The following is a 13,411-nucleotide window of genomic DNA, read 5'->3' as shown; positions in this document are numbered from 1 at the left end:
TATTTTTAACATGAAATAAATTTTTGTACTTAGTAAAAGAAAACTACCAATCAAACTAGAAGGCAGAAAATTAGATTATTATAATAGCAAAGAACTGGACTAAAAATACAAATTGCTAATATGTACCATAAAATTTCAGAAACTTTATATATATATATATATATATATATATATATATATATATATATATATATATAATAATAAATTTAAATAGCTATTTTTATAGTCGGTTTGGTTCGATTTTTTCGATTATTTTTTTATTAAAACCAAAACCAAACCAAATTTGATCGGTTTTTAAAATTTAAAACCAAAACCAAACCAAATCTAAAAATATCGGTTTTTTTGGTTTGGTTCGGTTTTCGGTTTGGTTCGGAATACTATGCCTTGTGTCTTTTTAAGCTGTAGATGTTTAGATACAGTGTAGAAACGAGCCTAGCTAATTCCGAAGTTTGAAATATATGGAATATATATCTGACGGACTACACAACGGAGCCTTCTTAGCTCAGTGGTAGAGCGCGTGGCTTTTAACCACGTGGTCGTGGGTTCGATCCCCACAGACGGCGTTTTCCTATTTTCCCCGACCTGACTTACTTCTCTTATAGTAGCTTTATGCAGAATTCTAAGTAATACTTTTTCTTCTACAGCTATCTTTTCAGCCTAGCAGGGATGACAATAGGCAGCGAGGAACTATATATACTAATTCAAAGGTCTACAAAAGTTGCCTTCTAGTCATTATTAGCTTACAAATATCATGTGAGAACTTTTAATCATTAAAAAGTTCGAAGGAGGACTAAATTCTTAGCCTTCCCAAAGCAAATTGTCATACCTAGTACGCCTTTGAATCCTAACTGTCGGTCGGGCTGCTTATCGGCGATTATTTAGCGATTCGATTTATCGGTTATCGACTTTTAAATGTATTAATCTGCTAGCCACCCGATAAGATATCGGACGGATTGATATCGATTTAGCTATTATCGGACAGTTTATCGACCTAGTTGAATCTATATTACAGAGACCTATTTTGGTCCTTCATGTTATACTTTTACTAGAAAATACCAGCAAAAAGCCAGTTTACTTTGCATGTATTCCCACCATTTTTCACCGTTACCTTCAATGGTCGTAAAACACAAGCCATTGCTTGTTACTATCTTCTTTGGGCCAACAATCTGGTCCATCTGGTGGCATTAGGATCCCATTTACCTATATATTTATAACATGCAAAGAAGGAAATTGTTGGCATGTTTGTAGGTTTGAGCAACAGGAAAAAAAAAATCTTCAACAGTGGATATATATATATATATATATATATATATATACTTAACGGGTTAACGGTTTATCCGATAAGAAAATTGAATAATCCGCCCCCAAACCGATAAACCGTTAATAATAAAATTTCAATCCGTTTCCCATCCGTTAAACCGATAACCCGATACCAATAAATCATTAAGCCATTTTTATGGTTTGATTTTCGGTTTCGGCTAGGTTTTGAACACCCTAGTCGGTCGTCTCTATCTGTATGTACACATTTTTAACCTACCCAAAGTACAAGATTTTTTTTATTCCATATTTCCACAGGAACTAACAATCACATACCATCGCATTTGGATGTACATCATATGAGTCAACACTCAACAATCACCACTCAACTCCCACTTCGGGACAAGCCTACATTCTCCAGTGTGTCAAACTTGAGAGAGCAGACAGCTAATGTCTTTATCTTATTGCTGCCTGCCAACTAAGGAAAGCTCCCTCAAATAATTTACTAACTGTTTTTCCAGATAGTACATGTTAATCCGGTCAAGTGCCAAAATGTTCGAGGGATCTTTACACAAATAGCCGGTCATATTTATTGTTTATTTTTTTTTTAATCATATGCATAGATTATACATTTATTATACACAATTATACACATATATTAATAGATAAATTATGCACACAATACCTCCACTAACTATTTTTAATTTAAACGATTAAGTGGACGGCTATTTAGGTTAATTCTTCAATGTTGTTCAATCCCCACCTATCTCTAGTCATCACATCCAGAAAAAAAACTGGCAACAGCCCAAAATAATTCAACCTCCTTCCCTGTATTTAAAACAAAAACTAACAAAAATTGTACGAAGGCAGACCAAAAATGGCAGCAGCTCCCAGCCAGTATCATAACGCATAAACGGATTACAGAAGGTGCAACAGGATAAGAAGAAACATACAAAATGAAAGAAGGAACAATCTGATAACAATTGTTACTTCGTACCAGCCCCAAAAGCTACTCATGACACAAGTTCCACGCGCAAACACCACAAAATAAGACCAAAACCACATAATGTCTACAGGATGACAAGCCTTTTAAAATAGAATTTGACAACAGACAAATATCATATCTTAGCCAGGACCCTGTCCCAACAAATATTAACATTTCTCTTCAACAAAAGTAAAGAGAACATCCAATGCTGTACTAGAGAACTTTATTTAGTTGGCACGGCTTTTGAAGACATCCAAACCCATCTCAGTTGGATCAGTTGCTTGCAGCTCAATCTGAATCCCATCCAATTCCCTCTTAAATCTATCCTTGGAACTAGCATAGATCATTTTGCTTCTAACCTTAGAGGTATCAGGAGACCTATGCAAAACACACAGTAACAATAACAAATATCAATAGTTAGTGCGCAACATCCAAAAACAAGCAATAAAAGTATATTTTTTGGGACAATTACAAGCAATAAAAGGATATAAATTCTTGATTAAAATTAGAATAATGCTAATCATTCAGCATTACCATGCAATGAAGAAAATCCTGCTCTTTGGAACACTCTCCTTTGTCAGAAAGTCAAAATCATAGACAGCGTAACGACACTCATCTGCAGGCAGGTGTGTACAGAAGTCCTCATAACTTTCAGCCGGCTCACCAAGCTTTTCCACAATGACTTGCTTTTGCTTTTCCTCAATCTTGAATACAATGAAGCGATAAGCCCTTTTAGTTTTCAACTCCAAAAATTTCAGTTTGCAATCGTCGTGCACAGCCATGCCCGATGCAGAGTTAGCCTACAAAGAAAATCCGAGGTCAATCAATTGATGAGTTTCTTCATAATAATACAACAAACCAGAGGCACGTCAATTCTACAGATACTAAAACATAAAAACAAAAATTAAAACAAACACCCAATACATGTGACTCAACCTACGTCAAAGCATAACGGGTGGTCTAATAGCCTGTTTGGCCAAGCTTCTCCAGCCCAAAAGCACTTTTTTTTTAAAAATACTTTTTTTTTTTTAATGTTGAAGTGTTTGGCCAAGCTTTTAGAAGGAAAAAAGTACTTCTGAGTAGAAGAGTAAGCAGTTTTGGAGAAGCAGAAAAAAGCAGTTTCTCTACGGAAGCACTTTTGAGAAAAATACACTTAGAAGCACTTTTTTATTGCTTGGCCAACTGCTCAGAAATGCTTTTCAAATTAATTAGCCAAACACAAACTGCTTCTCACTAAAAGTACTTTTGAGAAAAGCTCTTTTAAGAAAATGCACTTATCATAATAAGCTGATTTTAGAAGCTTGGCCAAACAGGCTATAAGATAGGTTGACAACCAGTATAAAGATAGTCGTCTATGATGAATCCTCTAAATTCTAAATGGCCTGAACAAAGCCATTTATGATGAATCCTCTAAATTCTAAATGGCCTGAACAAAGCCGAATGGATATAAAGGATTCATATTTTGGCCCCAATTAATTTAGTAATGGCATTGATTGATTTACCCAATATAAAAGAACACGTTTTATAATTAACATTCACACCTATTCTGTTCATGATATTGACACCAAAGAATGAAAAAGAAAAATGAGGAAACCGAAAAAGTAAAATGCACAACAGATTTAAATTAAAATGTTTTAAATGAACAGGAAATACAGCTTTTATTTCTACGCATATCCGATAAATGCATATGCACTAGCTAATGTAAGACATCAAAGCCGTGAAGTTTTTCCTTTCTTGAAAATGAACAGGGACAACTTTTCAATTTTGGAATAAAGAAGCAATAATGTCTGGGGGATATAATAGAATGGACTATTATCTCAGGTTGCTGCAAAATCATCTGGTTCGTAACTAAAATCACTTAGCAGCTACAATGAAATCCGTTATTTCTTAGGGGCAGTTCACAATTTAGTGGGACTGATGGTGAGCACAAGCAAATTTAACTAGCTGTTCTTCAAGTTGGATACCACACTTCAACCAAAATTGAAGATGAAGGACTCCTTTTTACCCACTCTGAGATGACAGTCAAACACAACTTTGCTAAAAAATACTGTGAACAAGATACACAGTTTGTATCCTGGTTTTACAATACAAAACAGGCCAATTGAATCACGAACCAAAGCATTGATTCAACTTCTGCAAATAATTCCCTGCTTAACAAAAACACATCCCCGAAAAACACATTTTCTTGATCTTAATCACAAAACTATAAACACATCAACCTTCCATGGCTGCACCAAGAGAACATTCCACTCTCTACCTTTGCCTATTGTCTTGTATAAGACACAATTTTCCAATTATAATTATCTTACTAGTATTTTTCTTGTTGGAAACCCAAATAGAACGTCCCAATTTCTCTGGAAAATGCCGAGCAATTGAACACACAGACAAACTAAGTACATATGCAAAAATCATATAAAATTTTAAGCTAGCTAAAGTAAATGTGCTAATTAGAAAAACCTCTAAGTTACCCAAGTATAACCAGAGGCAGCTCTAGGAATTTAAGTTAGTTACAGACTAAAATTGTACCCACAATATGGTAAGCAAGAAATCTGTCACCTACACGCCAACTGCAAGTTCCCTCAATTCTTTCTTTTTTTGTCACGATCGAAATGAAAGGTGTTTCTCCGGGCCTATCTTTTGCTCCCAGAGATACCGGTTTAAGTCCAACTCATGAAAGAGTTTAAGTATCTATATATCAAAATCTGATAACGTATAATAAGTGCAAAGAATGTAGAACTATAGAAGCAAATAAATGGACTTATTCATCTCCTAAACGAGAAAAATATGTATGATAATAAACTTTATTATTCTCTGAGGCAATGGATTTTGAATATTTCAAAATTCAAGGGCATTAAAAGCAAATGTGGGTAATAGAATAACCCTCTAATACCCAAGTACAACAAGCAGCTTTAGGATTATAAATTAGTTGCCTAGTAACACTACACCCACAACTTTTTCGAGGAAATGAATTTCGACTTAGTAAACATCTATATTTTTGAAAAAATTCAATTCCACAAACACTTTTTTGAAAATTTTTGAACTCCACACATACGCATAATGGTGTCAGGTGTGCTCCTACATCCAGAAGCGGACCTAGTGCATTAGTTATGGGTTAGTCCAACTCAACAACTTTGGTTCAAACTTTATATATGTGTGAAAACAATCCACTAAATTAGTATAAAAATTAGATCAAATCTTGGATCCGCCTGTGCCAACATCCTAAACAACCTGAATAAATATTCACACAAAAAGAAACTCAACAATCAAATAGTCATGGATCAAACCAGTAAGACAACCACAAATCCCGTGGCTAAATTCAACCATAACTAAAACATTAAAATCCAAATTACAGCAAATCCGATCCATCATCCATTAACTAAACCAGAACCTAGGGTTTTCACCACGCACAGCACATAAATACTCAGATCAACAAGACAAAACAGATCAGCACAAAATAAAATAACACTTCCATCAGTAGATAAAATCAAAATTCTTCTCGTAATTCGTTGAATTACTATTACAAAATAGCAAAAATAAAATAAAATAAAAAATAACAGAAATCAGAAAAAAGTAAAGACTTGCCATGGTGAATCGAGAAGATCGAAAGGATCTGAACAAAAGATATTTTTGTGTTTTTTTCTTTTTTGTGTAAAGAGAGAGGGTTGAGACTAGAGAAGACTTGAGAGATATAACAAAGGGGAAATTGTCTGAGAATTTTCCGAATTTTCAACCCTTGGTATTCGGTGGATACCACCCACCCCCTACTAAATATCATGATGGCGGTCATACTTTGAAGCTACAGATGGTCGGGCTAATAGTAAGATGACACGTGGTAATGTCGGAATGCCAGAAATACCCCTTTAGAATCAGTTGCTTGTCCAAATTGTGTTCCTCTTAGGCGGAATTAATGGTGTTCATGAAAAAACAAATTGAAAACCTAATCAAATCCACACAAAAAATCAACAATATTTTAGTTTGATTTTATTTTAGTTATGAATTTTAAAAATAGATTAAATTTAGTTTCGATTTAGTTGTTGTTGTTTTAGTATTAGATTTAGTTTGGTTTTAATTTTACAACAAACAAAATCGAAAAAAATCGAAGCAAAAAAATACTTATTTAAAACTTTATTATTATACATATACATATGTATATTTTCATATAAAGTTTTAAGAATTTTATGGTAGATATTTAATTGTTTGCATTTTTAGTTGGTAGTTTAGTTCTTTGCCATTATAATAATCAAGTTTTTTATCTTTATATTCTAGTTTGATGATAGTTTATTTTGCTAATTCCAATAATCTATTTCATGTTAAAAATAAATTATCTTTAATTGAGTCCTTAAATTACTCATCACTATTTATTTCAATTGCATATTATCAATATATCTTGGTAAATGGTAATTTTTCTTATAGCCTGTTTGGAAGCCACCTAAGAATTGGATTTTGGTGTAATTGGGTGTAATTACATAGCTTGGCATGTTTGTCTGACCAAATAATTACTTGGTCACCACGTAATTTAGTGTAATTGGAGAGGTATAATTACACTCGACAATTCTCAAGGGGGGTGAGAATTTATGGTAATTATACTTTGTAATTACAAGGTTACTTTATAATTTCTTTTCTTTTTATTTTTATTTTAATTTATTTTCTTTATAACTTTTTATTTCATTATTTTAATGTTTTACTTTTAAATTTCTTTCCTTTTTGTTTTTATTTTAATTTATTTTCTTTATAAGTTTTTATTTCCATTATTTTAATTTCTTACTTTTAAATTTCTTTTTTAATTTAAAATATGTTTTTCATTGTACATTATTTATCTTTTATTTCTCTACCTTTACTCCTTGTGATTCCATGTAATTACTCGTATATTTTATTTCTTATTTATTTTATTTTATTCATTTAGTGTAACTGCGTTATTATTCTAGTTTTTGAAATTACACCTCCTAATATTAGAAATAATGAGTCAATAACAAACTTGGCATATAATGAGTGATACTAAAGTAAAATTTCGTTGTTGAATGAGGTTATAAACTTATTATGTTTCCTTTGTATTGGAACTTATTTTTATTATATTGGAATTTGATATATGTTAAACTATTTTATTTTATTTTTTGGATTTTGAAATTGTATTGGCGGGCAGTCTAGAGTTTCGTCCAGGCATCCTAGTAATATTAGTACTAGTCTTGTATTTTGCTATGACTAGCCCCTTGCTATTTCACATTGTGTCATTATTTTTAGCAAGACTGAATCTATTTTCATAGTGTCGTATTCTTAGATATATGTTGTTGCACGTATCTCCATTTGTGCACATGTCTAATTATCTGGTTATTGGTATTGTCTATTTATTACTTTATTTTTACTTCTTTTGAGCCGAGGGTCTTTTGAAAATAACATCTCTACCTTCATTAGGTAGGGGTAAGGTCTGCATACACTTTACCTTCCCCAAACCCCACTTGTGAGATTTTACTAGGCTTGTTGTTGTTATTGTTATTGTTGTTGATTTTAAAATTGTGTTACATTTTGTGGTTTCAATTTACTTGTTTTAGTAGTATTGACTTGTTATTTCACATTGCATGTTGTTTATTTTTAGTTAGAATTGTCAGATTAGATTTGTCAAATATTTGAATAATATTCTGACATTATATTAATTAATATTAATTCATTTTATCAAACATGCATTTCATGATGTTCTTACAAAATGTATGTTTTTAGTTTTTATAATTAATTATACTAAATATTATTAATTTGGAAAATATATATATATTATTTTTATAATATTAGTTATAAATATATGATTACTAATAAATTTATATTCCAAAAAAAATATGCATCTTAAATACCAAATCTAATGTCATTTATACTTTTAAAAAATTATTTATATGAATATATTTATTATATTAACTTTTAAGTTTTGATAATTATTTCATTTAAATTTTAATCTAACCGTGTAATTACACTTGTGCATCAAATAGTATGCTTGTAATTATACTGTAATTACGTTATGACAAACAAACAGGTCGTCATAATTATTATGTTATGTAATTACTAGGCTGTGTAATTACTACCCTAGTAATGACATCAAATGCAATTACCAGGTGGCTTTCCAAACAGACCCTTAAAGAATAATTGATTTAATAGTGTTGTATTAGAATATAGTCGGCGGAATATGTGCTTGGAAAATGTCTCATATTTACGAAGAAAATAACCAACAAAAAATCGAAATAACCGAAAAACTTACTAAAACTAGTATAAACTCAACCTATAAAAATCATCAAATAGGCTCAGAGGTAAAGGCACAGTAAATCCGGAATTTAGATATGCTTTTCAGACAAGGGATAAGATAAGATACAATTTCAGTATCCGAATTCTTTTCATAATCGTGATATGAGCCATTCAACGATCATATAGAATATATGTCACGATCCCAAATTTCCTCCGTAAAATGTCGTGACGCCACCTAATCTCTAAAACTAGGTAAGCCTAACAATATGCGAAAATATTAGATAAAACTTAGAATCTAAAAACTGCAACAATTTCATAAATAGAATATATAAACACAATGCATACAACTCCCCAAAACCTGGTGAAATGTAAGTCACAAGCTCTAGATACAATGATGGACAAATCCTATACATCATTGTCTATAAAAGTATAAAGAAATAAGGAAGAACATGATAGAAGGGGACTCCGAGGCCTGCGGACGCGGGCAAGTGTACCTTGAAGTCTCCAATAGCAAGCTCAGCGTGCTAGTGCTGGGACTGATAAGATGTGCCTGGATCTGCACAAAAACATGTGCAGAAGCGTAGTATGAGTACACCACAACGGTACCCAGTAAGTGCCAAGCCTAACATCGGTAGAGTAGTGATGAGGTCAGGTCAAGGCCCTATTGGAGATAATAAGAAACAAGACCGAAGATATAATGATATAATGATAATGATAAAAGAAGTGAAACAATAAAGAATTTACGGAAAGTTAACAACACAGAATCAAGGTAGTTAATACAACACGAAAGGAAAAATAAGGATTTTACATGTTAAGGAAACAACAACCAAACAAATATAGCAAATAGAGAAGATCAACAGGGGGGCATACCGAGGTACCGTCTCGTAGTCCCAAATCATAAAAGTAACTCATAGTCTTTCCTTATATTACCACGGGAGCCTTTACATTTAGTTTTGAAAATTATTTTTTCCGAAATAGCACCCCCGCGTTTTAGCCCACCTTATCATACCGCATGGCTTCTAGTAGTTCCCTTACTAGCCACACGTATCAAGCCCACCTTATCTCACCGCATGCGTTTCAACACTCAGATCTTATACCACCGCATGCGTATCAATAGTAACAACAGCACGGCAGAAACCTCGTACAAATAGTGACAAACAGCACGGTAGAAACCTCGTTCAAACAACCAAGAAATCCTCTCACCAATAACACAAATGCCCAAATATAACAACTCAATAAAATGATATTTCACAACTTACACTTTGCCTCAATAGAAACCACGACCTTTGCAACTCAACACCAAACTCAACAGCAAGATATTTCAAGGATAACAAATTTCAAGTAAAGAATCCCACAGTTAAATAATAAATACGAAATTAAGAAAGTAAGCAACTCAACTAGACATGTAGTACAAGTTGCAAATAAGAAATAAGACAAGTAGACATGTGAAATTAGATTAAACACGGTGACTATAACATGCTAAAGTAACTCAATTAAAGCATGGAAGGAAACTACGTAGCTAAAAATCAAAAATTTCATATTTAACCTGTGTACGCACTCGTCACCTTGTGTACACGGCTTTCACATATCACAGTTATCATAACAATACCAAATCCTAAGGAAAATTTCTTTCACAAAAGGTTAGACAAGTCACTTACCTCAAACCACGCTAAACCAATCAACTAGAATGACTTTTCCTCAATTTTCCAACTCTGAACGGCTCGAATCTAGCCAAAATAATTTCATCATACTATAAATATAACTATAGAAAATTAATTTAAATGATGAAATTATGATCTTAGCAAAGAATTAAAAAATCGCCCCAAAAAGTCAACCCGGGCTTGCGTCTCGGAACCCGACCAAAATTATAAAAACCGAACACTCATTCGATATCGAGTCCAACCATATAAGAATTTTTCAAATCCGATCTCATTTCGCCTTTCAAAACTCAAAAATTTAGCCTAAGAAGTTCTATCACTTTTCCCCAATTTTTTCAACCCAAATCCTTAATTACATGATAAAATCAATGATAGATTAGTGAAATTTAATCAAAATCGAGTTAAGAACTCTTATCCCAACAATCCCTCTGAAAATCCCTCGAATTTTCACCTCAAACCGAGCTCTATAAGTCCAAAATGTGAAATATGGAATAAACCCTTGATTTCAAACTTAAGTTCTACTTCCTAGTTATTCCTTCTTCGCGAACGCAGAAAACGCCTCGCGTTCGCGAAGCACAAAAATGTTGCTGCCAAAAACAACACTCCACGATCGCAAAAAACCTCATGCGAACGCGTAACACTGCCTCATCAAGCTACGCGATCGCGTAACACACCACGCGACCGCGATGAAGAAAAGCGCGTGAACCTGTAGCCCCCCAATTCTTCTACGTGAACGCGACCTTCACCACGCGTTCGCGTTTCACTGGGAACCAACCTTCCGAGATCGCGTCCCTCTCTCTGTGAATGCGTAGAGTAAAAACCATCAGTCCACAGAAAACCCTTCGCGATCGCGAACCAAACCTCGCGATCGCAGAGAAGGAAACCAGACTTGAGAAAAACCAGAACTTCTGCTGCTCCTAAATGATCTGAAATGCACTGAACATGGTCCAAATTACACCCGAGGCCCCGGGGACCTCAACCAAACATACTAACAAGTCCTAAAATATCATACAAACACGCTCGAAGCGTCAAATCACATCAAACAACACTAATATCACGAATCGCTAATCGATTCAAGCCTAAGAACCTATGAACTTTCGAATTCCCAAATACCAAAACAACTCTGATTGGAACCAAATATTGCACACAAGTCATAAATAATATTACGGACCTAATCCAACTTCCAAAATTAGGATGGAACCCCGATATCAATAAAGTCCACTCCCGGTCAAACTTTTCAAAATCTTTCTACTTTCCAACTTTTGCCAATTTACGTCGAAATGACCCACGGACCTCCAAATCAACATCCAGACATGCTCCTAAGACCAAAATCACTCTACGGTGCTATTGAAACTGTCAAAACTCCATTCCGGAGTTATTTTCATACAAGTCAAACTACGGTCAACTCCTATGACTTAAACCTCCAACTTAAGGACTATGTGATCTATTTCACTCCGAAACTCACCCGAACCAAAATCAAATATCCCCGCAAGTCACACAACTATAATATAACATAGAGGAGAAAATAAATAGGGTGTCGACGTTAATACACTCAAAACGACCGGCCGGGTCGTTACAATATACTGCATGATGGTAGGCCAGGAACTCGTATTTTTTGCTATATTTCGCACACTAATTATTGCATGCGTGTTTGAGCCTAATTGTTAGTACTTTATACTCATTACATGTGTCGCATTATGTAGGATGTAATTTCGGGTTGAGAAGCAATTTTGGATCGCAGGTGGATAATTTAGAGATTTGAAGTATAAGTAAATACCCAGGAAATTAAATTGAAAACAAATTTAGGGTTCGCGGACCAAGCCTGGATATCAAAAAGTAAAGTAAAATTTGAAACACAAAATTGCGCTAATGCGCCACAGGACGCTAGTGCAATTTTTCTGTAGAGTGAAAATAATTAAGCCTATAAACTTTTTCACTAATACGGCGCATGGTGCGCAGTATGGCATGTCGCGCCTGGGTAATTTTTTGCCCAACTATTTCTACTTCGGTTCAAAGAGGGTAGTTTGATCCGAGTTCATTCTTACTTGATATAAATATACCCAAAATACGTTTTATATGGAACTTTTGACCTAGGGAGTTATTGGAGAGCATTGGATGCCTAAAGAAATAATATTTCATCATCCTTCTACCAATTCAATACGCGGGTTTATATTGTAACGTTGGATTAATGTTTTCTGTGTTTCTTAACTATTTTGTGTTGACTTCCTCCATTGCTTCGGAATAGTTTACCTTAGGGTTTGACATAATTTGGTGACTTGATTGTTGTTCATGGATTTAACTCGTGTTTAATTACTTGAATTAGTTGGAGGAAATTTAATTTTGATTGCAATTTGATTCTCTATCTTATTTAATCGAAAGAGGAATACTTTATTGAATATTATTATAACACATACCTTAATTTATTTTGGTGATTCTTTAAAGTAATCGAAAGAGCTTTATCATTTACCGTTTGAATCAAGATTGAGAAATATTTACGAAAAGTTTCTTTTAGACCACTCCTACCAACAGATTCTTGCATATCTTCACCATATTTCACATTAGTTTTTTTAAAAGGTTTAGGTTTAATCGAGAGAGGAATTTGAATCAGAAGAATAAGCTAATAACATGTTGAATTCGTGTAAATCGATAGAATCTTAAAAGTAAATTTAAATAGAGTTAAATCCAAGATAGCAATCTTGCACCTATCATGTCATGACCCTTATTTCTCACACCGATAACAAGTCATTTTGCTACTCTCTAATTCTTTGTGATCAATTGTTGACTGCTTTAAATTTAGTTAATTAGTTGTAGTTCATAAATATTCTAAATCAAAGAGTTGATCATCCTGAATAGCATTTAAGTCATAAATTGCTAAAGCATTATTTCATCCAATCTCTCTGGAGATGATACATAAATTATACTATATTTGACTAACGAGCTTCAGTTTTTACATGCTGAATTTGCGCTCGTCACTGCATGAGTCTAGAATGCAAATGAATGCTCACGATCCAATATCAATATATACAAGAGTCATTTCATTAGTCTATGCTACTACAACTAATGCACTATGGCTTAATTGCCAAAATATGCATTAGGATTGTTAAACCGGCCTATCATTTCTTCTTTCTTATCCGTAGATTTCTTTTACTATATGTTGGTCATTTCGTTTCGATTATTCTATCATTCTATCACCTTATCACCTTATCTTGTTGTTACTACTTATTGTGTTTGCTTCATTTATTTTTATTTTAAGCATGAGATCTATCAGAAACAACCTCTCTACCTTCAC

The 13,411-nt window shown here is 33.5% G+C and overlaps 1 protein-coding gene and 1 non-coding gene across 2 annotated transcripts; one reads left to right on the top strand and one right to left on the bottom strand.

Moving 5' to 3' along the window:
• Nucleotides 1–491: 491 nt before the first annotated feature.
• TRNAK-UUU (transfer RNA lysine (anticodon UUU)) lies at nucleotides 492–563 on the top strand. The gene has a single exon. It is a non-coding gene; the product is annotated as a tRNA-Lys (tRNA).
• Nucleotides 564–2,126: 1,563 nt separating this feature from the next.
• Nucleotides 2,127–5,956, bottom strand: LOC104106172 (actin-depolymerizing factor 2-like). The gene is made up of 3 exons (XM_070196349.1): nucleotides 5,819–5,956; nucleotides 2,777–3,036; nucleotides 2,127–2,620 (listed from the first exon to the last, which is right to left on the bottom strand). The coding sequence occupies exons 1-3, from the start codon at nucleotides 5,825–5,827 to the stop codon at nucleotides 2,470–2,472; spliced, it is 420 nt and encodes a 139-aa protein (XP_070052450.1). The 5' UTR covers nucleotides 5,828–5,956; the 3' UTR covers nucleotides 2,127–2,469.
• Nucleotides 5,957–13,411: the final 7,455 nt, after the last annotated feature.

Source organism: Nicotiana tomentosiformis, chromosome 2 (assembly GCF_000390325.3).
Source record: "Nicotiana tomentosiformis chromosome 2, ASM39032v3, whole genome shotgun sequence".
NCBI classification, from domain to species: domain Eukaryota; kingdom Viridiplantae; phylum Streptophyta; class Magnoliopsida; order Solanales; family Solanaceae; genus Nicotiana; species Nicotiana tomentosiformis.
This window is presented reverse-complemented; position numbering and strand designations above follow the sequence as displayed.